Source organism: Pipra filicauda, unplaced genomic scaffold (assembly GCF_003945595.2).
Source record: "Pipra filicauda isolate LSUMZ 115617 unplaced genomic scaffold, ASM394559v2 scaffold484_size733096_pilon, whole genome shotgun sequence".
NCBI classification, from domain to species: Eukaryota; Metazoa; Chordata; class Aves; order Passeriformes; family Pipridae; genus Pipra; species Pipra filicauda.
This window is the reverse complement of record NW_024104625.1, coordinates 48,043-75,383: the sequence shown is the minus strand read 5'-3', so window position 1 is coordinate 75,383 and position 27,341 is coordinate 48,043. Positions and strand designations below refer to the sequence as shown.

Here is a 27,341-nt window from a genome sequence, read left to right as displayed (position 1 = left end):
TGCATTTGATCATACATGACCTTTATTGGAGAGAGGTGGGTCATTTATTCTACAGAAGCAACATCACACCATTCTCTTCCCATTTAACTCCTTTTAGTCTCCTTATAAATCTGTAGCAAAAGTGCACTTTTAACAGTTTTTAATCTATAGTATATATCTTTCAATATTATCTCTCAGTCAGGTATTTCATTTGTAAAAATGTATCACCAGATATACAAAATACATGTCTAGTGTACTACATTAATTTTTGTATTTACTGTTTAGATTATTTTTAACTCAGTGCTCTCTCTTTTTTTTTTTTTTTTTTTTTTTTGCAAGACTTAGTGATGACAGTCTCCTGGTGGCACCACCAGGAGAGGACTCACAGCTTGTGTATGGAGAAGGGGAGAAGACTCTTAGCCAGGAACAACTGTCACACAATAGGAACAAGATGACAAGGACGTTTGCTGCTATCGAATGTGTCTCTCAAAATGACAGTACTCTGTATAATAAAAAATAATTAAAAAACCCAGTGTCCCTATTTTATCTTCTGGAAGAGGAGATGTGCCAGGAGAACGAGAGCGGCAGCCAGCTGGAATACCACAGTGAGGGTTCATTTGCAGTTTGAAGGCAGGAGTTAATTGGTAATTGCTAAACATTTGTGGTCATGAGAGGAAGGAACAGACACACGAAGTCACCACAAGAAACGTGAAATGCTGCTTTCCTGAGGACAGTGTTTTGGTAGAACACTGAATATCCTGTACAAGCCACAGAATTGCATAAGTTAAATATCCTCAAGAACAACAAGCGCTGGAGGACAGAGGAGGGGCTGTGCTGGAACAGCCACACACACAGGACAAGGGTCACCCAGCAAGGTGGAGTCAGGAACACACTCATTCCCACTGGTATTTAGAGCCAGCTGTGACAAGCTTTGGCACTGCAACAGGGCTTCTCAACAAGAAACTTGCACCAGATTTTCTGAGAATTCTTACAAACTTCCTCAGTCTTTTCTTTCTAGTTATCCTTGAGATTATAATATATACACACATGATGGGGAATTGCTTGTTTCAGTCTTCCAAAGACCAGCAATTCCTCCTGTTAAGCAAGGCCTAGAGAGGTAAAACAATCAGAAGCATTTTTAGGGGGTGTTATGATTCCCAGATTACCAACAAATGACAAGGAACACTTACAAGGCAATGTCTGGGTTGGTGGGTTGGTTTTCCTTCTTACCTGTTCATCCCCTTGAAGCCTAAGAACACTTGGATTAGTTCCATAAATGCTGCTTCCCTTGGTTAACCCTTCCCAATTAGTGCTGTTTCTGTGGATTAGCATAGATTCAAAATGCACCAGTTTGCTTGGAATTGACTGAAATGTGGAACAGATTCTGGTTCAGAATGAGGGCACTTTTGGTTTATGCAACAGCTCCAAGAAATGCTGGAACTTCAACTTCCTACAGCAAGAGATGTTCCTCGAAAGGGACCTGCTCTGCTCCCCTGGAGTCAGGGCTTTGAGGCAAAACTGCTGCTTCCAAAGCAACACACAGCAAAGGCTGAGGTGAACACAGCTCTCTCCCTTCTGCAGAAGAGACAGGAGAGTACAAATCAGGATACAAAAGGCGCAGTGCTGTTAGTGTTCTCTGAACCCAACACAGTGCAGAACGGGAGGCTGACAATGCTGCAGAGAGAGGGGTTTGTCTGCTTTGCTTTATAAAAATGACAGACTTGACATTTCCAGTATGTCTTAGCTTTGTACTGCTTCTCAAGTCTGAGTCACCAAAAATATCCAGCAACCAGCTGCTGTTCATATCCTAAAATATGCCTTCAGCTGACACTGAATATTGAAATCGTTCTGCTAAAATACAGAAAAACCATGATGGCAGAAACCAAGGTACAGCCTCAGGCCAACATTAAATGGTCAGTATTCTACAATGCTACTTTTAAATCTCTTCTTCCATTCATAGACAAACAAGCAGCCAGGTTTCAAGTAGAGGTAACATGGATTTTGGAAGATAGCACGTGAAAAAAGCCCAGGAAGGAAACTGGAACAAAGCTCTTCTTGTGATGGCAGTCAGCACTAATCCTCCAAAAAGGGCAGGGAGGGACCTTCCTCCTCCTGCTGGCTCTGTCCTGGCCCTACAGCAACAACGAGGAACTGCTCCTGCCCTCACAAATATGTTCCATTTGGACATATCTTGATCCCTTTGTTTCTTGGACACGTGTTCCTTTTGCCTCAGTCTCGTGACTGGTAGAAGAGGATGTATCCAGACTCTGAGTTTTTGGAAATGTCTGATGTTAACCCATAGAATTCTTCAATGGCCTGGGCATCAATTTTCTGAAAATTAATGAGAGTTATAATTAGCTTCAGTCAAACCATCCCCCTAAGGAGCCCTTTCCCAGACAAGGGGTTATTTCCAGTTCTTGGAGGTGATGCTGGAAAGCTGAGCAGTATTGACACAATGACACTGAATCCAACCAAACATGTTCTCCACTTCATAACTCATTCACTGCTGAAAAAATGGAAACCAGGATGAAATAATAAAGCTCAGAGAAAGGAAGCACTCTTAAGCTGGGCTACAAAACAAGGGATCCAGGAAAAAGTATCCTTAAAAGACTACATGACATTTTTATATTTGTTTTCTCATTCAGACTGCTGTCACCTTTCCTGAGTATTTTGCAATGTAAATGAAAAAAAAAAAAAAAAGCAGTTACTGAGCAGCAAAGAAGATTTTTGTACAGTACACGTTGAGTAGATTTAACATTCAGCTAAAATAACTCCAGATTTTAAAGCTATTGTCACCCTCTTTAGTAAAGAAGTCCTGCAAGTGCTACTGGTAATTACACCATGAAATCTGTGGATCTCACCTAATTATGATCTTCTGGCCATAAGAGAGCTTTCCTTCCTTAGGATCTGCTGGCACAGAGTCTACAGGAATATTATCACAAGGCTTGTTCTAAGAAGAATTAATTATCTGCCGTATTGATATAATTAAATGGTCAGCTTATATTTTAAGTTGTGAACTATGAGCAGAAAAGTAGCTTTTCTTTCCAACCATCAAGGCCTGTAGGGTATTTGAAAGGGCTTTCAAAAATGCAAGTTCTACATGTCTTGATCCTGTTCCTGAGAACAACTGGCTTCAGATTACTGAGTTGGATCTGCAGTCAGGGGAGAGAAAAACACTGAAATAAAACCCTCCCAGGGGCCTGTGCTGCTCAGCACTGCACTGGAGGGGGGGGGGGGGGGGAAGGATTTTAAAATACCTGTAAAAAAAAAGATCCTAAAATACGTTCAGGACTCTGAATCCACAGAGATGAGAAGCTGAGGGAGCCTGAATTTGTTGTGGAGGCCTAAAGGGAGACAAGTCTAAAGTTTCTCTTTATATATTATATTTCCCTAGAAATATTATATTTATATATTATATATTATATTTATATTAAGCTGAGGAAGCAAAGAAATGCTCCAAATACAAGAAGCTGTGGGTTGAACACCTGCTCTGACTGGGAGAGGGAGAAGCAGAGACCAACCTGTGTTTCCATCTTAAAAGAAAGGGACTCTGCTCTGCCACCCCCAGGAGCCTCCTCAGCTGCAGAATGTGTTGGGCAGAATGTTAAATCCTTGCTCATTAACCAGATTTTGGCATCCCCAGCAGCCTCAGCAGCACTGGTTGCTCTAAGTGGCACTGCCAAACAACCTGTGAGCTGAGCCCAGCCTTTCCCAGTCTCTCCCAGCCTTTCCCAGGCTGTCCAAGCACAAGAAGAACAGACGGGAGATTTCAGAAGGTGCAGCAGCTGCAGAAATTCTCTCTTGAATAGTTTTGTTAAACACATTCTGTTTAAAAAAGAGAGAGGGGGGGAAAAAACCCTCCAAGGTGTTTTGTGTTTTTCTCTTCTCCACTGAGGGAGTGCAGAGAAGCAAACATCCCACCGAGGGTGTGCATTTTCACACCATTTATTAACAGAACGTTACTACAGACTGTTAGAGCCACACTTAACAGAAATACAAACCAAGAACATCCTTCAGGCCTTGCAATATATTTAGCAGACAACTCAAACATTAGCAACTCCTGTTTTATTTTAAGTGCCAACCAACTTGCCATGCAATCAAGCCTATTTCCACCACTCATTCTGAATGCAAGGCAAACACTTGATCTGGATCAATTCATCCCACAGATATATTTAGTTTTATCACAGCAAAACTGGCTTCCTTCTTTAATTTCACTATCCACAGAGAGCACAGTGGAACTGGAAGAGGATTATTCAGACTATTCTTCCCCTCCTTAGCTGACCACAGAGTGTGGACAGCAGAGTTTCACCAGCTGCAGCTTTAGAGTAACAACCAGTGGAGGGTTTCACAACTACTCTGAGGGTTCTGCAGCCTCACCTGGCACTAAAAGTGATGTTGTTTCCTATGAACTGAGCTGAACTACCCTTTGCTCACTTCCAAACATCTATCCTGGCTCTCTAAACCAAAGGCAGTTCTTGAAGACCATTCACAGCATTCAAATGCTTCCTGCAAATCAGCAAGGACATACAGCCCTTCCTTCCTTTCCCTCCACGTGCAGAACTCCCTGGATGGAAGCCTTTCCCTCCCCGTGTCAGGTAAATATTGTCCCTGTGATGCACCACTTAATTGCTCTAATAACAACAACATGTTAAATTAGCCAGAGATCAGAGATTAGCCAGAGAAACTCAGGTTTCTCAATTCATTTTGCTTGGCACAGGATCCCACTTGGACTGCTTTGCCTCCTGGATTTGATGCTTTTCCACATATGCTGCAGAATGTTTGATTATCATCTATCTCCCATTTAATTGAGAGTTGGCCTTCCAATGAGATCCTAATAGAAAAATAAATATGCCTTCCCCACTGCTGACATTTAGTGGGTAATCAGGATAAACTACTTCCCATTGGCAGTTCAGAACTAGTCATTCCTATCACTTGCCAAAAATGCAATAAAGCTTTTGAACTGTATTTAAGGGGGAAAACCTTCCTCCTGTGCTCTCTTTCAGCTGCAATATCTGTACTCAGGAGTCTGGTTTTCTAGGTGGCCACATCTAGAATGTAAAGTCTCCAAAGAGCTTTACTTTTACAGCATTTTAGATAAACTCTATAAAAGATGAGCTTGTAAAAAAGAAAGGCACCATTAAAGTTAGAAAAGCAACATAAAGGGGAACAAAAAAGTAATTTTTTCCATGAGGGAGGAACTACATTCCAGCTTGTGACAGCTCCTTGGATTTCCTGCCCAGTGACAGCACAGATTTCAGAGCCATGTTTTGGCATATCTATAACAGTGCCAAGTGTTTGCAGATAAAGAGAAATTCTGGTTTGTCCTAAAAGCTGAGCTACAACACAGAAGTGACTCATAAAAAACAATTACCAAATAATAAGATGGTTGCTTTACATCTGCTTTTAAAATTCAAAGTTTATTTCCTCAAAGTTTATTTCTCCTGGATGGAGAAGATTTAAAAATATTGAATACTATTTCCAGAATGAGGTGACACAATTCTGTACTTGGCTCATGACAGAAACAGAGGAAAATAACCCCAAAAATACAAAAATGGGAGACAGGCGACTGTTGATGGTTACACAATCAGCCCAAATCACTGGGAAGTCACCCCTGATGCTCAAAGCTCAGCAAGGATTTAATAAAAATAAACAACTGAGAATTTATCACATTTTTATTTCAACACAAGCAAGGCTTTTCCTGCACCTATTTAACTTCCCATCAGGCCTCAACCTTGACCACAACGTCTCAGAGGCAAACACTTCCATCTTTACAAAAAGCAGCTCTACTGTGCCATTTGTTCTACTGCCTGATATTTGCTTAACAATTATGTGAAATATGTGGATATATAAATCTTGTGGATATCAGCCTTTACAGGTATGTTAGCAGAAAAGTTAAGGAAAAATTTGCTTGAGCCCAAACATTTGTATCATCTCAGGACCTCACCAGAGTCTCCCAAAGCCTTTTTTTTTTTTTTACATTTTTTCTACACTTCAATTTGTTGGGGAAAACTGGGAAAAAAATGTGAGAAGCTCTTAAATGAGGAATAAAATGCAAATCAGAGACAAAAAGGAGCCCAAAAGATGGGCTGAAATCAGAGCATTTCAGAGCTCTGGCACAGCACCCACCTCTACAATGTCATCATCAAAGAGCAGCCAGAAGCCATGGCTCTTCACAATGGTGATGTAATGTCCACGGTTTGGGCCACTGCCAGGAAAAAAGGGTGGAAAACTTATCATTCCTGTGCCTCCAAAGGCAGGAGCACCGTCCTCCCACAGGATCCCAGCCACTGCTGTCACAGCTCCTCACGTTGTCTGATGTTACCCAGAACACTGTTCAGGGTCTGAAGATTTTTGCCAAATTGCTGGAATTTAAATTTCTGACTTGCTACATCATCAAAATACACAATTTCACGTATTTAAAGAAAACCCACAACTCAAACCCATTATTCCAATCCCTGCTTTGTTGCATTCACCACTCTGAGTCTTGTGACTGCTGCTCAAAAATTTTAACTTTTGAATTAAATCAGGCCTGAGATATTTTATCTGCACAGGAGGCATTTCTTTAATTCCCAGGGTGGTTTGACCTGTGCCTTTCTGTGACTGCTGTTCCCACTCTTCTGGTAGCAGTTTCCCAGTCCAATCCCACTGTCCATATCCTGAATTCTTACCTTAAGGGGAAGGGTCAACAGAATGACTTAATTCCAAGAGTGAAGGCAGGCAGACTGCCCTGAGAAGGGAAGGGTCTGAGATAATAAACTACATGGATGGAAAACTACCCTTTACTGAGCTCAAATCCTGAGAGAACAGCCCAGGGATACAGTGGAAAACCAAAATATTCCCTCTCTTCGGGTTTACTTTTTCCTTAGGAACTACATAAGGCTTTAAAACAACCAATATACCAGCTTCAGGCAAGAGAAAGTACTTTTCCAGTTCTTGCAGAATTATTGATAAACAAATTTACCAACACAGAATGAAACTTTTTTGTTTAGAGGAACCACATGAAAAGTAAAACTGTAAGGGCATATATATTTATATAAAACAAGTTCTGAGAACTCAGTTATTTAAAAAAATCTCATTTATCCTAAGCTTTGGCAAGTTCCCAGCAAGAACTGAAACCAGATGAGTCACAGGACTCCCGAAAACCCCATGTGGCATAACAGGTTTGAGAAAAGAAAACAAAGTAATTTAATACATCTGAATTATGAATCACTATTATCAAAATATATAAGTGTAGGTACAGGTATGGCAAATTAAGAACTATGGAAGAAAATGCATAGGATGAAATCTTAAAATGATAAAGATTAAATAAAACTACTGTACCAGAACAGAAATCCCTTAGAATTATCTCATCTATATTATATTTAGTCATTATATTTAGCTCTACTAAATCCATGCAAGATTAGTATTGATTATATTTGCTCCTCGCAAAGATACTTCAAAACATTTGTTACTTCAACACTCACCCTTCCAGAAGGCATTTACCAACAATTCTTTTGCTTTCCATAAGTGCTTTTTTCCTAAAGTGCTTAAAATTTTTTCCTCTTTGCTTTTAAAACCAGAAGTAAAGCCTCTACAACACAAATTTGATGAAGGAAACAAGGCTATTTTAAAAGCTCAGCAGTGCACAGTTTATTCCACATGATGGCACCAGCTTGTAAAGGAACTTCAATGACAAATGCAACTTACTTCTCTTTTAGTAAGTGTTTTTCCAAGATTTCTTTTGATTCCATTTAGCTTTCCTGGAAAGCAGGTTCAGGGTTTTGTGTCAGTTTTGTGTTTTTAAAGACTGAACTGTAGCAAAGTAAGAGCACAGAAACAACAAAGAACACCACTCTGGGAGAGTTTGTTTATCAATAATCCTGGTCGGAATTGCCACCATATTTGAAAGCTGATAAAGTGCCAAACCCGAGACTCAGAAATTAAAATTTCAACCGGTAAAAAAGTAGTGAAAAAGACAGAAAACTTTTTAAAAATAAAGCTATTTTCAGACCCCGCTTTGCCTGTTCCTGTACTGCAAACAGCTGTTGTTAAATGATGCTGGGGGGGGACGGACTCCTTTTAAACTCCAAGGCCAGGCGTTCCCGGGGCAGGAAGCACAACCCACCTGCCACAGTGCACCACCACGGCCACCAGGTCGTACATCCTGTCGGGGTTGGTGGCGTCCCCCGAGGTGTTGAAGAGCCGCAGCTCCAGGGGGAACACCACGCGGTAGGACAGCTTGGTGTAGCGGTGCAGCTGGTCCATGTACTTGAACCTCTTCAGGTGCAGAGCCAGGATCATGGGCAGCTTCTTCACCCTCATCCTGCACCACCACAGCGTGGCCAACAGAGCACAGGGAGTTAGCAGGGACCTGCCACAGAGCTGGGCTCCACAGCAGCTTCACCAGGAGGGAGCTCCTTAAAAAAATATTGCTCGGCTTTTCAAAATGCTGCTTTTCCTCACTCGTGCAACATCTACTCTGAATTATTAACTACACAACTGACACCTGAATGCAGGACAACTGGCTATGTTGAAAACATCAATTTTTCATCACATCAATGGGAAGAAAGAGATGCAATAAATCTGTCTTGCTGCTCTGGCTGTGACCAAGTGTGAGGTGAGAAATGAGATTTTTTTCTATCCAGTGCTCACAGACAAAGCAGATGGGATGGTTTGCAGGGGCTCTAAGCTGATTAATCCTAACTGGGGAAAATGTGAATGTCTGGAAGCACCAGATATAAACTCTTCTGGGAGACACACAAAATTAATCTCTTTATTCCTCTGACGAGGTCGCCACAAAGTTACTTGGTCTCTCCTCTTTTCCTTACTCCCTTCCCCACCAAACACAGACCTAAACAACCTTACCTGGTCCTTTTACTGACTTCACAAGGTGCATTTATCCACCAACTGCCCATTTTAAGAGAACATCTCCTCTTAGGCTGCGTATTTGCCCCTTCCTTACCTCTTCTGTGCCTCCTGTTTGCTGCGGCACTGCTCACAATAGTATTTATATTCACTGCAGAGAGTCTCAGTGTTACTAAATCCCCTGTGGACAGGAGAGAGGAGTGGGATGAGCAGGAATATTCCAGGCCATCCAGGTAAAAGTTACTGCTGATAATGCTGAAAAAACCCAAACGACACATGGAAGATGAAGCTCCTTTTATTCTCATTGCTCATAAACCCATTTTAGGTGTGTTTGTCCTGGGATGTTCAGCTGGAAAAATCTGGAAATCACCCCCTCGGGTATTAACTGCCTGTTTTCTGAGTAGGAAAGGTTAAGAAACTGCAATAAGGTGACTGAGTTTTGTTGCCTTCAGCAGCCATTCCATGTTTTCTCTGGTGGCAGAAATGAACTGTCCAGATCTACAGCCATTAACCAGCCCGAGTCTGGATTATCTTCCAGCTCCCAGCAGTTCCACAGCCATTATCAGCTATTAAATAGCAGATGCTGGATGCAGTATCCAAGCAGCTGATAAGCCTTGGATGTAACGGACAAACACATGGAGCAAATGTCTATCAGCAAAAACAAACCTCCCCCTAAACACGAGGAGCAGGCAACTGAAAGGCAGGAACAATATTAAAATAATCAAGAATTGATGATGAAACCAAACACAGCATGTTTAGCTTTGATAAAACTTGACTGTGTGATGTAGCAAATTCAAATGCCCACAAAATAAAGTGAAAATCAATCTTACATACCACTAGTGCTCCTTAGCTACTAAAACCCACTAAAAACCCAAAATATTTTACCATATAGAGCAACTAAACCAGGCCATTTCCTCCTGACCAAGGGCAGGAGTTTTTCCCATTCCCAAATAATCCCGTTTACCTTAGACAATGTGTAATTGATGTATTTTGTTCCACATCAACCGAGAGATCCAGAAAGTCCTCATCTTTGCTACTAACCTTAAAAAAAAGGAGAAGAGGTATTTGACAGCAGTTTAGAACTGGCAGGTTTCTTTTAACCATCTCTGGGATGGTGCAATGTCCTCAATGATAGAAAAGATGTATGCACACACACACACAGGTCCTTTCCTGAGGTAAACTGAAACTGCAGAAATAACCTGATGTGTTGTTAAAAAACAAAGAGGAATATTAAAAAAAAAAAAATCAATAACAAGCCAACCCCCAAAACCCATGGAAAAAAGGCATCAAAAAAATCAAACCGCAAACCCTTTCTTAGAAAACATCTCTCCCCCTTGAGGCTTCAAGACACATCTGATTATTTCACTGGTAAAACCAAGTTTTTAACTGCTCAGAGAAGCTTTCCCCACATTCCACTCTGCTCTGCAGACTGGGACAGCTTTTTGCTGCACTTCAGAGTGGAACAGTCAATACTTAGAGGGAAGGCAGAAACAGGCAGATGGCTCCTCAATTAAATGGGTTAGCAGGGAGGGAAACCATCTTTCCATTTGTGGAACAGTCACTTTTCATTTCAAAATCCTTGAGACAGAACCCTATTAATGTCATTTTTAGAGCTTCTCTTCACCACAGAGCCAAAACTTTAGATTTAAAATGCCAAGAACGGTCCTTTCTGTTGTAATCACTTCTGCTTTTTTTTCCCTCTCCCCATCTGGGTTTTTCATTTTTTTAGAACTATTAAATGAGAGCAGATGACTAACTACAAATTCCTGATCTGAAGGTGGTGTGGTTCTAATTCTAGATTTCATGGCACTTCTTTTGCTCTCAAACAGAGTGCCCACAGACCAGCACCAAGAATTCCAACAGCAACTCAGTTCATCCCAGAGTCAAATAAAGAGGGAGCAACTCTCATGGAGAAACACAACATAAACTATCAACCACTGACACAGAAAAGAACAAGGAGACAAAAAGGCAGCTTGGATGAGCCAGGTGGAGACTGCCTGGCTGGGAACAGGGAAGAGAACAGGGAAAACACTACGCTTTGCTGAGCAACATACCTTCAGGAGTATTGAACACAGAGGTGACACACTCCTAACATAGGCTATGCTCCATATTTTAATAGAGAGAGTGCAATTTCATCTACCCTAATAAATGAAAAAGGGTGCTTAGCGTTAGGGAAAAGGCTCCAGAACCTGGGAAGCTCTAAGAGGTTTGGGGTTGAACGTACAGCCTCACAGTTCAGACATCTGGTTTCATTGGTTAGTGTTCCTTGGAAGATTTCATGGACCCACGTCAGATCAGCCTTGTCCCCCTCCTCGCTCTCAATGCTGCCATTCTGCAGTTTCCCGTTCTGCTTCTCCTGCTTCTTCTCCTCTTGGAGTAAGTCAGCAATAGTGTTGAGTAGGTAGTTTAGGAATTCATGTGCATCCTGCTGCATATAATTGTCAAATAATTCTGGAACGGAAGAGATCAAGGAGAATGAAAAAATACAGCTCCTTCATAATGCCAAGGCAAAATGCTTTCGGCCATCAGGGCACGCCCTGCCCCTGCTCTCCCCTCTCACACAACTGGGGGGGCATTGAGAAGGTTTGGAAGAACTGCACTTTGTTGTTCTTACAAAGGGTTTTTGGTTTATCCTCAGGTTGCAACAAACAAACAGCTGAAAAATAGCATTAAGGAAACTTAGTTTGGACATTTCTCAGAACTGAAGCAAATTATTAGCTTGGAGTTTGGGGGGTTTTTGTAGTTTTTTTCCTTTCCTTCGGGGAGGGAGAGACATGAAGAAATTCAGACGTGTTGCCCTTGGCCAGCAGTTCATTAAGTCCACCATCAAGGGGCAAAAATCCCCCACTGTAAGTTTGTTATCTTTGCAAGTTCAAGCAGAGATAATAAATCAACATCCAGAACTTTTCCTCACCAAGCAGCCCTGGGAAACAACCACTAGTTCTCATCCTGAGGGATTTCTCCTGCCACAAATGGAAGAGCAGCCTGCGAGTGCTGCATCTCCTCAGAGTTCAGCTTGGGCCGGGTCCATGACGCCAGTTTAGCCCAGGCCAGGCTGGAGCAGTGACCTGGGGCGTGCTGACTGCAGCACAGCTCCAGGGAACACCATGCCGGGGGGGATAACTGGAATGCTGGCACATGGGCACGGCCCAAGCAAGCCCAGGAACAACGACATGGAGAGAATCCCTGCAGGACAAGCACAGTGCTGGGACAACCCCACAGGAGGTGAAATTTCCACCGCAAAACCTACGAGAAACCTCTTCAACCTCGACTCAAAAAGGGAGTCATGTTTACATTTTACACACCTTAAAAACCATTTATTTATTCATTTACCATTTTCTTTCCTCAGCCGGGAAATGAATTTCTTGGGTGGGATGACCCCCACCTTCTTCTTTTGGGTGGCAATACTGTTGAAGAGATCAGAGAGGCAGGTCAGGAGGCTTTCCTTCTTCCGAGGCTGCACTTTGTATGCCAACACTTTTTCCCGAAATGGACGACAAAAATAAAGTGCCTGTAAGACTGAGTTGCAGTAGCAGGTGTTGCCAAACTGGTCAAAACAGAACAGAGGAGAATAAATAGATTTGTAGCAGGTCTGTTAAAAAGGAATAACAGAGGTGGCTCATTAAGAACAGCACAGAGTGAGACTGGAGAAGTTGTTTGGCAGAGTACATTTATTGGGATGGTGAGAAAGACTGAGCCTTCTATCAGCTGGTAAGAGAAGACAACAGTCACAGGGATATTGGGAATACACACAAAAAGTAGCTAAGGGCTCATCCCAAAATCCCAAGTTCTGGAGACACAGCACTGCTCATCCTGAGAAGGGAGATCCTGCTGTGGAGGGGTGCCAAGGACACAGAATGAAATAAATAAATAATGCCATATCTTATCGACTAACAATATAATAAATAAGTATTTCCTGCCTATAAGGGACTGTTTTGAGCCAGGAAATACAGAGCAGCTGTTTCCCACCTGCCCTGTCTGAGGGCAGTGTCACCCCTGAGATAACCACTTCCAGAGGCGGCTGCAGGGCTGGGGAAGGAGGCACAGGGAGATATCACCCTATCACCCGAAACCATGGGCTTGGAGCTGCTCCTCTGCACGTTATTGTCCAGCTCCCGTCCAACGCTGGGGCTCCGAAGGACCGAACCCGGCCCTGGCTCTGCCAGTCCCCAGGCACTCTGGTAAAGAGACTGTGCATCTCAAGAGCATGAGAGCAAAAACACTTGAAATAAACCAGAAATGATAGCAAAATAGTTTAAATAAACCAAAAAAGCACACAAATGTGACTCCAGAGCACAGACTGTTTTGGTACTCAGAGATCCAGCCAGTGCTCCCAAAACTTTGTTGTGGTTCCTGCAGCAGAATGATGTCAATAATCACTTTGCTGAGCAAAGCAGTTGAATTCATACAGCTGGAAAGGTTACAGGTTAGAGTTACATTAACAGGCATTTATACCACATGAAGCAACAGTTACAACTTATTGACATGAGGAAATAAATATGCAAGCTGAGCAAACACAGGAATTAGGATAGAGCCTCACTCACATGGTTGTCAGCAACCCAGAAAAATAAGTGTCATGCTAATTAAATTTGCTAAATACATTTGCATAAAACATAAAAGAATATCAATGCAGGCAAAACTACTAGAAGTCTGATTACATATTATTGTTTTCAGGTGAGGTATTTGCTATATCTGTCCATAATCACCTCAGGAAATTAAGAGACAGAACAAGAAATGAGCATCTTAAAAAAGATGGTGCATCTTAAGTCAAAAAAGTTTACAATGCAAGGAGTTAAAACAGATTTCAGGGCTGTATTCAGGGAGAAGTCATGTCTAAAAGCATGAATTCAACTGGTTATACATGTTCTGCTTTGGTGCTGCCCACAGGAGAGAAATCGTTAGAACTAAACTAAAGGGAAGAGTTAGAGGAGTTAAAGAACTAAAATTCCATCCAAACAGTTTTAAAAATTCCTGCCAGTAAGATGTTTTACAGTAGTCCAAGTGATATGGTGAAAAATTCACTTCACAGCATGATTTAGGTTTTAAAATGTCCTTCTAAGGAGTATTTTCTCTTTCCTACCACCTTTACAGAGAGTAATGTGGGAGAACTTTTATTCCTTGAACATTTCAGATATTTTACAACTTGCCAAGTACTTTACAACAAGACCAAGTGATGCATTTTATTCCAGCAAATCTGACTTTTTTCATGTTGGAACAAAATCCTTCCAACTCTGAGCACTTCAGGGCCTTGGGAAACTTCTGAATATCTCAATTATTGATCTCCCCCTCTCTGTATTACAGAGAGTCCTCCAAAAATGACCACTATTACCCAGCAGTGTCACACTTAAACTACAACTAGTTTGTGTTTAGAAATATAAAGCAATCAGATCTTTCCAACCATGACCTGAACTTTGTCAGAAATTCTGGCTGGGAAAAAAAGAAAGGGCTGTAACAGTTTAACAGAGCCCCAAACCCCAGGTTTTCAAGGCAGTTCCAAGTGGGCTGATGGATATTTCCAAACCTGGGGCCACATGCACAGATCACACACAGCAATGGTGTGTAAAGTCTAATGTGACCTAAAACACAAATGAAAAAAAAAGGAACAAACACAAAGATTTTAAAAGCTTTTGGTCATGGTTTCTCTGGTACAAATAAATATTGTAAATAGATGCCAAAGCATGGGGGGTTTTGCTTAAAACTGCCTGTATTTAGAGTCAGTATTACCTAACTGCCCAAGAACTTGTGCAATGTAAAAATAAAGTTTGAAAGCTTATTTTAAGATAGAGGGTTCTTAAAATGAAACAGAGATGAAATTCTGGAATGACAACATTGTTCCCCCTCTCTTGCACTTCATTACATAGAAATTATTCCAACAGGCTGTCCCTTCTCCCACATCCCCTGCAGTGGCTTTAGCTACAGTTTAACTGCAGCCAGGCTGGTTCAGCTCACTGACCCAAAAGGAAAATAACTATTAAAATCAAATTTGGAAGCCTCCATTGTCCCCGAGTCCCACACCTGACTCTATCTGCAGTTCAAGAGCACTGATGCTGAAGCCATGAGACTCTTTAAAATGCTGCAATTAGCTCAGAATCATGAAAGAACTGGAAATAGCTCAGGAAAAAGCTCAGCAGAACAATGGCATGGAAATGCTCCCCCTGAAGAACCCGAGTGTGAGGAGCACAACCGAATTAGTCATATTTTGTCCTTCAAATCAGAGAATAGCCGTGGTTATAGTAATTCTGGGTATTTTTAGGGTGCTATTTTCCCTCCTCACACTATTCAACACCCTGCTATTTATGTTACAATGGGACATGCCTTCCATTTTTCTCCTCCTGGAGCAAACCTCAGCAGCTTTGGAATGGCCATTAACACCATCCTTAAGGAGCAGAATTCCATGTGTTTGGATATCTGGGTGTCTGCAAATGCAAACTGCTCCAAACCCACCCACAAGCCAATTAAATGGGTTTCTAATGAGCTGCAATTAATACCACTTAGGAGCTACACTGCCCTTATTTGGTGTGTGATGAGATTGAGCATCTTTCAGCTTTCAGCAAAACACACCCAGCCCAGCAGCAAACAGAAATATCCCTGTTTCTAGTGGGTTGTGCCAAATTGGGATTTTCCCATCACAAATAGGATAGCACAGAACCACCGTTTTTATGAACTAACTCCCTTTATTCCCTGGTAAAAGGGGTCACAGGCCCAGCAGGATGTGCTGCTCCGGATCAACACCCACACTCTCCACAGTTAGTTTGGGCAGACAAGTCCTGCTGCCCAGCAGATCCCAGCCCAGGCACACCCACACAAACTGGCAGAGACAAAAGCATGGCTTTTCGGAGGGACTCACAGTTACACGGGGCTGGGAGAAAATCAGAAGTAAATTCCTGCCCGGGTGAACGGCCGTGCTGCACAAAGGAGCTCCCGCTGCTCCAGCAGGGACGTGCTCCGGGCCGACACCTCTCCACTGACACCCTGCACTCCCGCAGCACCAGGGTCACACCACACCTCTGCTCTCTGCAGCAGCACGCAACAACGCACACGCTTCATCAGTTCACACTTTCCAGCTAAATAGTCAAGTCTTATAAGCAGAAATGGACCAGAGGAGGAAGGATTCTCTCCAAGGCTTTATAAGAAATATTCTGTACTTCAAATGTAATTTTGTCTTGGTTAATCCCAAGGCCCAGCACCATATTGCAGGATGTGGTGTCTGTGCACAGTCCCACCCTAAGTGAGAAGTGCCCATCAATAAAGTTCTCACAGACAAGCCTGTTAAATTCCAAATTAGGATATGAATTAAAAAAGAGCTTTTCAACCGTAGGAATTTCACTTACATTGACCAAGCCAAAATAATGCTCATTCACAGGGAACTGCTCAGGACCAATCTCTTTCTCCAAAGCAGAGGCATTGGCGCCCTACAAAAAACCAGGATGTTTGTGTTAGAGAAAAATCAAACTTCCTCAACAATATCCAACAGAATTCACATATAAACACAAAGTTACTTCCTTTGAGAAATAGCACCTCATGTTTGCTGTGTTCTTCAAAATGAAATCAATGTGATGCTTTATTTTCATAAAGGTACCAAGGTTTCATTTAAAAACTCAACTCCAAAGCCAGAATTAGCTGCCTGATGTAACAAAGTGTTTTCTACACGTGAATTTATTTGAAAATTAACACAAGAAGTTGTTCTCACTGAAAGCATCAGGTGACCCAGAAACACCAACTTCCATTTAGCCAAGAGTGCACTGTAAGAATAAAGACACTTGTAACACACAGAGAACTTCTAAACCTAAAGGACAGAAACCAGATAGGCTATTTTATGGGATAAAAACACCTGTGTGATGTGAACTGCACAAAAGGGTTGATGTGGCTCTTTATTATTTGCATCCTGTGCAAAGAATTCTTGGAAAAAATCTTGCCTTCGTTGACACTTAACATTAGAAATACTGTAATCTTCTCTTTGTTTCTGGCCAAGAGAAGCATGATTACAGAACCACAAAAGAAATAAGGAAATAAGAATTTTATTATTCAGACACAAACTCAGATCACCTAAAAGTGCTGTGGCTGTGCTTAATTTAAGGCTGTAAATTAAGTTTACGTTGCATTTTGACATATCCTTGAGTTTCCTGCAATACAATGAGGATAGAACTTGTCATTTCAGATACAACTGAAAAATCCCACTGCACATCCATATGGGTTTCCTTGGCACAGAAAACCACCACTAAAACACACCAACATTCTGTTCTGAATTTGAATTTTTTACAGTCAAAGTGGTTTATGCATCTCTTTCCGTTTTCCATCCCCCAATACATCATGCCAGGCTCCCACTTGGGATTTGGTCCCTTCCCTCATTCTCTCCAGCTTGTTCTTTAACTCTTGCTGATCCTCCAACAGCCCTGAGCTGCATCTGTGCTGTTATTTATGGAGTTACCACCATTCCAGGCAGAATCCAAACACTTTGGACTCTTAATTCTGTTTTAAATACCCAAGTCACCCCAACTACAACCTTCTGCAAACAGAAATCCTTCTTAAACACCTCAGAAAAGCACTAAACCAAAAATTACAGTCCAGCAAAACTCAATTCATCTATTTCCCTGAAGCTACTAATGCCTTTTAATTGCTGAGCAAATATTTCAATCATCTCCCCATTAATATAAACCACAGACAAGTGGAGACCGTATAGGCAGTTCCACCTGGATTGAGAAATAACTTAAAATTTTCTAAGAGACGGGAAAGAAACCAGGAAATAATCCAGTTCAACAGGAGGAATGGAAACTGTACTTTTACAGCGACTTACACACATCAAACCAGACAGAAAACAAGACAGGCTCAAATTTGGGACTGTAAAACCCACACAGCCCTCACCAGGTGCTGACAGATTTACAAGCACAGCTCTGCACAAGCAGCAATTACACCCAATTTTTTGAGGCATCAGTGCCAGTTCAAGCAGCTCCTCTCATTTGTTTCTCTCCATCCACTCCCTGCTTCCCAAGAGCTTTTTACCTCCACTGTCTCCCCCCCAAACCCCAACCCAAACCTGGATATAGGGACAACCATCAGCAAGGAAGAGTTCCTGAGATGGGGCTCTCCAAGTGCTCAGCTCCACCCTGGGGTAACAGTAGAGTGGAACCAAAACCCCATTAAATGCACAAGAAGTGACACTGGGTTTGGAGAACTGTCATTCTTGGAAAGGGAACTGATATTCCTTTACTCTGACATTCTGCACGTTTGAGATCAGAGAAGGGACATGTGTAAAACCTGCAGTGCTGGGAAGTTCAGCTGAAGTTTCTCTGAACAGTTTTCTCCCCTCCTCAGTGGTCTCCAATTTTATGTTAAAGAAACACTGGAGAAGCAGCCAATTAAAGGAGAGACCACACTCCAGAGAACCAGTGAAACCAGACAGCCCAAACACTCCAGCCTGGAAAGCAACACACGGAATAAAGATGTGAACAATGAAATTAAAGCAGAAGAATTGCAATTTTTAATAAATCTGTGCTATAAACAATAACCTACCACAAACCAGGGTTGCAATTCAACTAAGCCACCAACTTGTACCCCACATGTCCCAACCCATCCAACCCATCAAGTGACAGGTGGGTTTTTACCAAGTGTTTCCTTGTATTTGCTGCCCAAACTTTATAAATTTGGGTGAATCAACTGTAGGGGCAGATTAAAAAATTAAAAAATTAAGGTTTCCTTAACAAATTAAATGCTAATTAAGGTATTATTTACCTTGAAGCTGTAGATGCCCTATCCCTGTAAGGGTCCAAGGCCAGGTTGGAGCAGCCTGGAATAGTGGGAGGTGTCCCTGCCCATGGCAGGGGATGGAATGAGATGGGCATTAAGGTCCCTCCCAACCCAAACCATTCCATCCTTTGGTGATTCTGAAGTTCTTTGTCAGAGAATATTTTAAATTAGCCTCCCCAAATCATAAAAAAAACCCCAAAACAGGAATCATAGCAGCTGTGGGAGGAATCAAAAAAATCACCAACTCATTGGGACTAGTTCTGAAGATGCAAATTTGCACTTTAAATCCGTGACACACTGAAGAAGCTCCAGGAAATGCACATGCCTGGCATTCCATGTCGAACAATGACACTGCAGAAATCTCCATGATTCCTCGGGGGGGGGGGTCAGTGTCCAGGAGAACTGCCCTGAGTGGGGCAACAAGGATGGAGAGGGGGGAACTCCTTTACAGCCATGTTTGATGGAAACACATCAGGTTTGTGAGTCAGGGGCAGAACTGGAGCCAGAGTTCAGCCACTCACCACCAGTGATCTTTGCAAGTTAATCTGCAATTAGCAAGTTAGTGCAGCATGAACCACATCTTGCCATAATGAAGCCTAAAAAGCAGCTTGTTTTCTGATTGAGGGGTGTTCTATGCCCATTTTCCCACCCCAGCTGAAAGATTTTTCCACCTGCCTCAGGTCACAGGAATATTTGCTCATAAGAAACAATCCACACTTCACAACTGTAGAAACAGAAAAACCTCATTATTATCTAGAAATAAAATCTCAGCAAAGTGGCAAGTGTCCGTAGGATGAAAATTTACCTTTTTTATCTGGGGAGTCAAGAGAAATGCATCTCTTCTAGGTGCCACAGGCAAACTTCCGCACCTTCTGGTACTTTGCACATCTACAACCAACATTCTTGTGAAGGTACAGATGAACAGGGAGTGATTAATAACAACTCCACAGCTCAGAACATGAGCTGCTGTCAGCTGAGAAATCCACATTTCCAGCATCCACGTGGTTCTTGCTTCAAGTTACAACTTTTCCCCTTCTTAGCAATATGACTGACTAAGCTTCAGTGAAATCCTGCTGGACCACAAAAGTTGGCTGAGAATTACTGGACTATTATTCCAACCTTATGTCAAAATGTTTTACCCTGAACTAACACTTTTCCCCTTGGAAGGACTTCCCACTTCCAGTCCTAAGTAGCTGCTTTTTGCTGCTCTCCAAGTGCCTCTGCAGCCGTGGGGATGGTTCTAAAAGCAGGGAGAAGTGTGTGAGGTGACCTGGAGCATCAAGCAGCTGCTGCTGCAGCTCCAGTGAAAAAGGGATCCAAATTAGCACAACATCGGGTCCGTCTCCTCGCTGTTGTGCAGAGCTCTTGTCAAAACAATCAGGGCAATGCTGCGCTGCTGCTTGAGCAAACAGGGAGCACAGAGCTCCAAAATGAGGGAAAAACCCACAGAGAAATGATGGGAAAGAGCCACAAGTGGGGACATGCCCCTTTGCAAGAGCCCTGGGATGTGAGGAGGGGCAGCACAGGAGTTTATTCACCATTGCCAAGCTGCAGCTCTGAGGGGCTCTAATTATACAGTGGTTTTGAAATCATGCAGGAAAATCCATGTCACGGCAGGCTGCCAATGGATTTATAACCTTTCCATAACCATTCATGACCAGCTCAACACAATGAGATAAAATACCAAAGGTTTCTTTGGTTTCATTGAAGGACATGGGAATTTAGAAGCATCTAAACAGTACTTGTCAAGCTACAAGAGTTTTTTAAATGCTAACAGGGATGAAGCAGTTGCTTAAATATAAGAAAAGGAAGCCCTTCTCATCTCTTCAAACAATACAACTACAAAGTTACAGTCTGATCTTTTTCCAACACTAATGGCCCCGATAAAATCTACAGGAAGTCAAAATAAGAGGTTGTTGTGCTTATTTTGGGGCACTCAAGCATTTTAGATGCTCCATTTACAGTTCATTTGTAGACAGTGGGAGACTTGCAGAAGAGAACTCTTAAAATCTGGATGTATCTCCCAAAAATTCTGGGTATCTGTAACCTTTGATTGGGGCTGGAGGCACACTCAGAACCTGTGAAGCATCACTGGTGTTGAAATAAAAATCCCTTGGGATATATTAGCTTGGACTCAGCACCATCCTAACTCAGCTTCTGGGCTGGAACAGCTTCTTCCCACTGAGCACCTGCCTGCAAAAGACATTTTCCTTAAAGAAAGGCAAAAAAGGGAAAAATATCTAAGAGATTTCAGTGTACACAAGTCCTGCTGAGATCTCTAATTAGACATTTGACTCTTTTAACAAATCAGAGCAGGATCAGATTTAGCACTTAAAAAAGCTGGGCAGCAGCTTCCAGGATGTGCAGAAAGGCTGCAGAGACACCCTCCTACAGCCCCGAGGTTAGAAGAGCTGCATGTCTGAGGAGCAGCTCTGAAAGAGTGAATAAACAAACCAAAAAGGCAAAACAAGAACAAGGAGGCCCAGGCAGAGCTCCTGCAAACCGCTCAGGGCAGAACCTGCACGAGATGGTGCAGTTCAGAGTCTGCCTGCACTGGCTTTGCTGTACTCACCCCGATAATTGCTCAGCTCCAGGACTGTTGAAATCACCCTGTAGAGGAGTGGAAATGGAGCAGATTGGGGTTGTATTGCTCCAAGTTTACAGAACATACTGTCATGGTTCTCCAAACACAGATCAGGTGCTGCTCCCCCATCTTTTAGAACTCCTTGGCTGCGTAGCACTGAAGTCAGATGAAGAGCTGTGAGCTCAGGGTCTGCAACGATCCCTTTTCATGTGCCCAGGAAAGCTGTCATCCCAGGCACAACAAATCCCTGTAAAGTGAACCTTGGATTCCAGCACTTTGCCTGCACAAGCAGGTGAACACACTGATAATCCTGAAAGGAGCAGGTGTACCAGTGTCAGACTTGCTAAAACTCCATGCTTCCCAGTGCCATAGAACCTTCCTGACCTGCACAACCACAGGGAAGCTTCCCATTGTCCACAAGGAGGGAAGCTCACAGAGCACACTCTGGCTGCTGCAATGGCATGGAGACCATAGGGAAACTAGAAAGTGCTGTATTTCCCAATCAGTTTACTGCTCTGAAGCCTTAATTGGAGTGGTTTCAAACAAATGAGTGCAGGGTGCTTTGTAACCGGCTCCATGCACACGTTTATTCCATGAGGAGCTGGTCCTGCAAGGTCCACAGGATCCACAGCTCCCAAAGGCACAGCCACTCACGGACACTTGGGAAATCCTCTCATTCCATGCTCTTAAATTAGACAGTAGAGTTGGGCTCCAGTGAAAAGGATGCTGGAGGAAAGGTAGGAAGCACAGGAACTGCTGCTTGTCTCCACTGTGGTACTGTAAGCAACCCATTCCCCCTCCTTGGGCACCACATCCCAGATTTCCACAGTTCCCAGGAGTCCATCCACCTGAGAACAGTCCTGCCAGATCCTTCCTGACCTCGGGCTCCTCTCACTGCCCCAGTAACACACATAGTCGGTGTCTTGCTATTGCAGCTCTCAGATGTTTTTCATCTTTTCAGGCCCCTAAAAGAACAAACCCAAACAGATCCCCAGCTGTCCAAAATCCAGTGTTTTCCAGCACTGTTCTTTTGGGAGTTGCCAAGATTTTATCCTGACCCTCACACATCAAACTGTGGAGGAAAAATGATGGAAGAAGTGGGGAAGTGGATGCTGTGGGAAGGCAAAGCCAAACACCCCGGATTTATGAGCAGGTTGTAACTCCAGACATTCCACAGGTTGTACAGAGAGCAAAGTTCACACCCGGGACCATCGATGGAGCTGAATGTTCACAACTAGGACACGGTGGAGAAATCCCAGTTTGGGTTGGAAGGCACCTTAAAGCCCATCCAGTCCCACCCCCTGCCACGGGCAGGGACACCTTCTACTAGTCCAGGTTGCTCCAAGTCCCGTCCAACCTGGCCTTGGACACTTCCAGGGATGGGGCAGCCACGGCTTCTCTGGGAAATCCATTTCAGCACCTCACCACCCTCATAGCCAAGAATTTCTTCCTTAAATCTAGTCTAAATCAACCTTCTTTTAGTTTAAAACCTATCCTAACAAACTTTGTCCCCATCTGTGTTACAAGCCCACTTTCAGTATTCACTAGGAAAGGAGCTGAAAATACAAAGTACCCCACAGACACAAACCCCAGTGATCTGCAGTGCTGCCCTTTATTTTGGCACCAAGTCCAGGAACCTCCAAAACTGATACCTGTTGGAGCAAGCACTGAAAGCTACTTATTTTTTTACAGGAACAAGATACTAAGCGATGTGCATGTAAACATGTTAATTCAATGCCTTAAAAGCATCTGCTCTAGATCCTGATTAAAGAATGAAACAAGAAAGATTCAGTAACACAGTACCTCTTCAACAACCCCCACTCTGTTACTGCAGCACTTTCCCCAGGTATTCCCACTCCATTTTTAACCTGTCCCAGCTCTGTAGCAGAGGCCTCCCAGTACAACTCATGTTTAGTTTCAATGTTTCAGTCCCCTCAGCTCTCCAGGGCACACCACGTTGAGGAGCTCAGTGAAGTCAAGACATTTGAGAGGTTTATTGGCAATCTGGGCTAAAACCAGACACCGAACTGCAGACAAACCTCACCCATGCAGTAGTTTGAGGCTCCTGTAAAATCCCAAAGCTCATTCCAAGGGCACCTGCCCACCTGAGCTGGTTGGTAACTGCAGACTGGCTGCTCTGCTTCCACTCCAAACTGCTGCACCAAAATCCAGAGAATGCAGCAATAACCAGCCCTCACACACAGTATTGAACCAAAGTACAGACAGTGTGGGAAAACCTTGCATGCCTGACCTACTGACTGCTTTCCAGAGGGTTCCATATGTTTTTCCCCCTAAAACAAAGAAGGTTATTCCCAAGCTGGGTTTCAAGTGCAAAGATGAATTTTGTTCCTTTCAGCTTCCCAAGTGAACCAAGCAGCAGAGCACTGCTGGAAACACACTGAGCCAGCTCTGCCTGTATCCTCCCTGCTTTCCCCTTCCTCAGGGAGGAACGGAAATGCTATAAATGCTGTTTGTCTGATAAAGTCAAACCAAAGTTCTACTGACACAGGTGAAGTGAGGTGACACTATCCAGCAGTGGCACCCTCCTGGACGGAGCAGTGCCCATTATCCAGGTGGCAATGCAAATGGATCGCTCACAAGGGATGCAGCTCCTCTCCAGCACTGAGTTCCTCAGTATGTCCCCACTGCTGTAATTCAGAGGAGAATATAAGACTACACCAATTTGTACCCTGGCTTGGAGCTCTTCAGGCATGACTCACTGCTTTAACAAACAATTAGCCATGAACCCAAGGGAAGTGGCTCTAATTGCCTCCCAAGAAACAATATTTCTGTACCAGCTCACTGCTGACCTTTCCCAAGCTGGCAGAGAGGACAAGACGAAATCTCTCTCCCCCGCCTTGTTCCATCCTCATATTCTGGTTTGCTTCTCCAACAAAAAAACAGAAGTTTTGTCAATGCAACAAACAATCCCAAGTTCTGACTATAAAACTACTTTCTCCAACTGCCTCAGAGCACAGAAGACACACTCTGGGTTAGGTGGTGCAGTCAGGCCATGGGAATTCAGCCGTCCTGGCTCTCTGTCCTCAGCCAGGAGAGGATTCCCACCTGCTCATGACCACGGGACAGCACAGCCCTGCACAGACACCACCTTGAAACAGTTCTGAAACAAGAACCACACAATTTTCCTGCCTCAATAGTGTTTCTCTCTCCCACTTGATTTTGCAGTTGCTTACAAACAGAAAGAAGAACTCCCAGAGCCCCTGGTAAAGATCAGGGTGGGACCCAAAGGGAGGGAAGAGGCAGAGCAGGAGGCAGAGCCCTGTCGGTAGCTCCTGTTGGATGTGTTTTCCATGTGGTGCCACAGCCTCCCCAGCAGTGAATCAGAGCCACATGGACAAGGGCTCCCTCCCAGCTGCCCATCTTCACAAGGCTGAGGCTGCCACAGGGATGTGAAATCACTGGAAACGAAATGCAACAATCCCGAGGCACTGAGAGCTGATCCCACTGAAACCTGGGGGTTCTTGTACGGGGGATATGGTTAAAGTTAAACCTCACACTGTCTGCTAATGAGTTCAGGCACTGATTTAATTTGGAAAGAGATGCTGTAGAGGACTTGAGTGTCTGAGGTGCAAGGGCAAGAACAGCAGTTCCTGGGATGCTGAGGGCTCTGACACTGTCACAGCCTGGGTGGCACTTTTCCAGCCTGAAGCACAGACGGTGACTGGAATTACTAGTAAAAACTGCACATTTTACTACAAAAATCATGTGAAGTACTGTCCCATCACTATAAATTGGCACAATCCTGAAGAAAGCAGACTCCCAAAGGGACTTTGTCCATGGATTTGAATGCTTTTATGAAGAAGACTCAGGTTTTTCATATTCACTTTATGGCAAACAAAACAGTATTTTTACTTGCTGACATTAACAGAAATAGATGCAAATAAACTGATTCAGGTTTAAAATACAGCACCCAGGTCTTCATTTTCCTGGGCCAGCTGAACTAAAAATGGGAATATGGACAGTGAGTTTAGCCAAGCTACACATCCACCTAAAACTGGTGTTGAAAATTCCACAGCCTTTGATTAAACAGATCCAGAAGAAATGTGGAAGCCAGTTTTATACAATTATTTAGTGCTGGCAGCACTGCCCAGCATTTTCTGCAGAGAAACAGTAACTTCTCCACTCAAAATAAAGTGAGCAGAACCTGCCTCCCCAAAGCTGCAACACTGGAAAGTTTCCTGGAAAAAACTCCCCAGGGCATTCCAGGAGGACCCTTGGGGGGTACAAGCACCTGCTCAGCTTCCATCCCTCATCTCAATCAAAATCAGAGCAAGCACAGCAGCAAAAACGACTCCAAAGTTGGCTGTGTGTAGCCAGAGCCTCTGCAAACAAATCCCACTGGAATGTGCTCAGGTTCGGCTGCACAACCCCAGGGAAAGGCACTGCCTCACATGTGCCCTCTTAATCTGAGGCTCAGTCACCTGACCTCAGGAATGCATCCCAAATATTCCATGGATTGAGCCAATCACCCTGGGGTGCAGAACTGCCCAGCACAATCACGGTTCAGGCACCCCTGGTGGCCTCAGTCTCACCCGTGTCTGTGACGGGCAATTAAAAACACAAATTATGTTCAAAAACCCATCGAGTGAGATCAGGGAAGTTCTGGGAAGTCTTGTCCCAAAACCTTCCAGTCAGGTATCCATTGCTAGAACTTTGAGAAGGAAAGATTCACCTCTCTTGGTCAGAGCATTACCGGGAAACTGCAAACACCCAGTTTGTCCTGGGGCTCGGTTCAGCTGGGTCTGGACTTCAACTGGGAATCAGTGGGAAAGGAACAGGAGGACCCTGCACCCTTTACAGGGGTGAAATCAGTGAGTTGGAGTGCAGGAGTCCCTCCCAGGATTGCAGTTTGCTGCTGACCCAAAGGAGATCTAAACCTGCACTTGGAGCAATTATAATGTGGGATTATGAAAATCCTACTAAACCTGACCCCCCTAGGCTGATCCCCCGCTGGATTCCAGGGATTCAGCCCCTGTCCCAGCTCAGCCCGGCCCCCTCCCAGGGGTAGGATCTCTGGGACACCTTTAGCTGCACCATTTCAGTGCGACTCAGCCGTGCCCCGGTGCACACCCGGCACTGCTGCTCCATTCACACAGCAACGGACTCCACCAGGAATTCTGCACAACCCCCAGGAGCCACCTCCCCCGGCACTGGGGTACACCCGGCCCGGGCACCCCGGGGAGTGACTGCAGAGCCCGCACCAACCAGTAAAACCACCTTTACCCCGAGCTCAGCGTCACACCGAGCTCCGCTCATACGAGGGGAATCAGCGCTCCAGAATTCCTCTTCCCTCCCAAAGAAAGCTCCACCTGCCCCAAACCCTTTGTGGCACCGGGCGGCTGCTCACAGCCCCTCGGGAGGGATGACTCCTGATCCCTGGGTGCTCCGTGCCCACCCCGCACCTTTCCAACCGGGATTCGGGGCAGATTATCCCAAATCCCTGCGAACCCAGAGCGGCTCAGCTCGGCCCTTCCCCGGCACAGCCGCCCCGCTCCAGCCGCCGGGACCCCTCACACCCAGACCCCAAACACCTCCCTCACACCTCACACACCCCCCTCACACCCCATACACCCCCTCACACCTCACACCCCCCCCCTCACACCTTACACACCCACCTCAGATCACATACACCCCCCTCAGACCTCACGCACCCCCCTCACACAGCCCCCAGACCCCATATACAGTCCTCACACCCCCCTCACCCCCTCACCCCTCACACACCCCTCACCTGGCCCTCACCCCCCTCACACTCCGTCACACCTCCCAGACACCATACACCTTCCTCACCCCCCTCAGCCCGCGGGCCCGGCGGGGCCTGCCCTAACAATATCTTTTAGCCGCTTTCGCTGATCGCCCAGCGGCCGCGCGCGGCGGGCAGGCTGGGCGCCCCTCGGGGGCTGCTCTGGGCCCCCCCGGGGTCGTGCGGGCGCTCACCATGGTACAGACGGCGGCGAGTCTCCGCACGGTCACCAGCGCCTCCATCCGCGCCCGGCCGCCGCCATCTTGGGCCGCGACTGACAGCGCCAGCTGCGCCACCCGGTAACGGCGCCGGTCGTGCGCCGGAACAGCGTCCCCCGTGCCCGACAGCAGCGTTCCGCCGCCTTCCCGGTCCCACTGCAGAGACCCACGGTGTGGGAGAGAGCCGGGATCCCAGAATCCCGGAATGTGC

General features: G+C 44.5%; 1 protein-coding gene across 3 annotated transcripts; it reads right to left on the bottom strand.

Annotated features, from left to right (window-relative positions):
* LOC113997178 (ubiquitin carboxyl-terminal hydrolase 12-like) lies at positions 1-27,337 on the bottom strand. Of its 3 annotated transcripts, none has more exons than XM_039386448.1 (9): positions 27,107-27,337; positions 16,155-16,235; positions 12,157-12,370; positions 11,048-11,274; positions 9,788-9,864; positions 8,921-9,004; positions 8,084-8,375; positions 6,106-6,184; positions 1-2,310 (listed from the first exon to the last, which is right to left on the bottom strand). In XM_039386448.1, the coding sequence occupies exons 1-8, from the start codon at positions 27,152-27,154 to the stop codon at positions 6,122-6,124; spliced, it is 1,086 nt and encodes a 361-aa protein (XP_039242382.1). In that variant the 5' UTR covers positions 27,155-27,337; the 3' UTR covers positions 1-2,310; positions 6,106-6,121. The 3 variants fall into 3 exon arrangements, with proteins under 3 accessions (XP_039242382.1, XP_027594629.1, XP_039242383.1); XM_027738828.2 differs by having other exon boundaries at positions 8,084-8,281; XM_039386449.1 differs by having other exon boundaries at positions 8,084-8,281; positions 12,157-12,230; positions 27,107-27,182.
* Between the last annotated feature and the right edge of the window lie 4 nt (positions 27,338-27,341).

Excerpts from the sequence above, each read along its gene's own strand:
- LOC113997178 (XM_027738828.2), bottom strand. The coding sequence starts at position 27,154 with ATGGAGGCGCTGGTGACCGTGCGGAGACTCGCCGCCGTCTGTACCATG. Across the intron at positions 11,275-12,156 it reads CCGGCTGAGGAAAGAAAATG|AATTATTTGACAATTATATG; the intron begins GTAAATGAATAA and ends CTTCCGTTCCAG. Across the intron at positions 2,311-6,105 it reads TTGATGATGACATTGTAGAG|AAAATTGATGCCCAGGCCAT; the intron begins GTGGGTGCTGTG and ends ATTAATTTTCAG.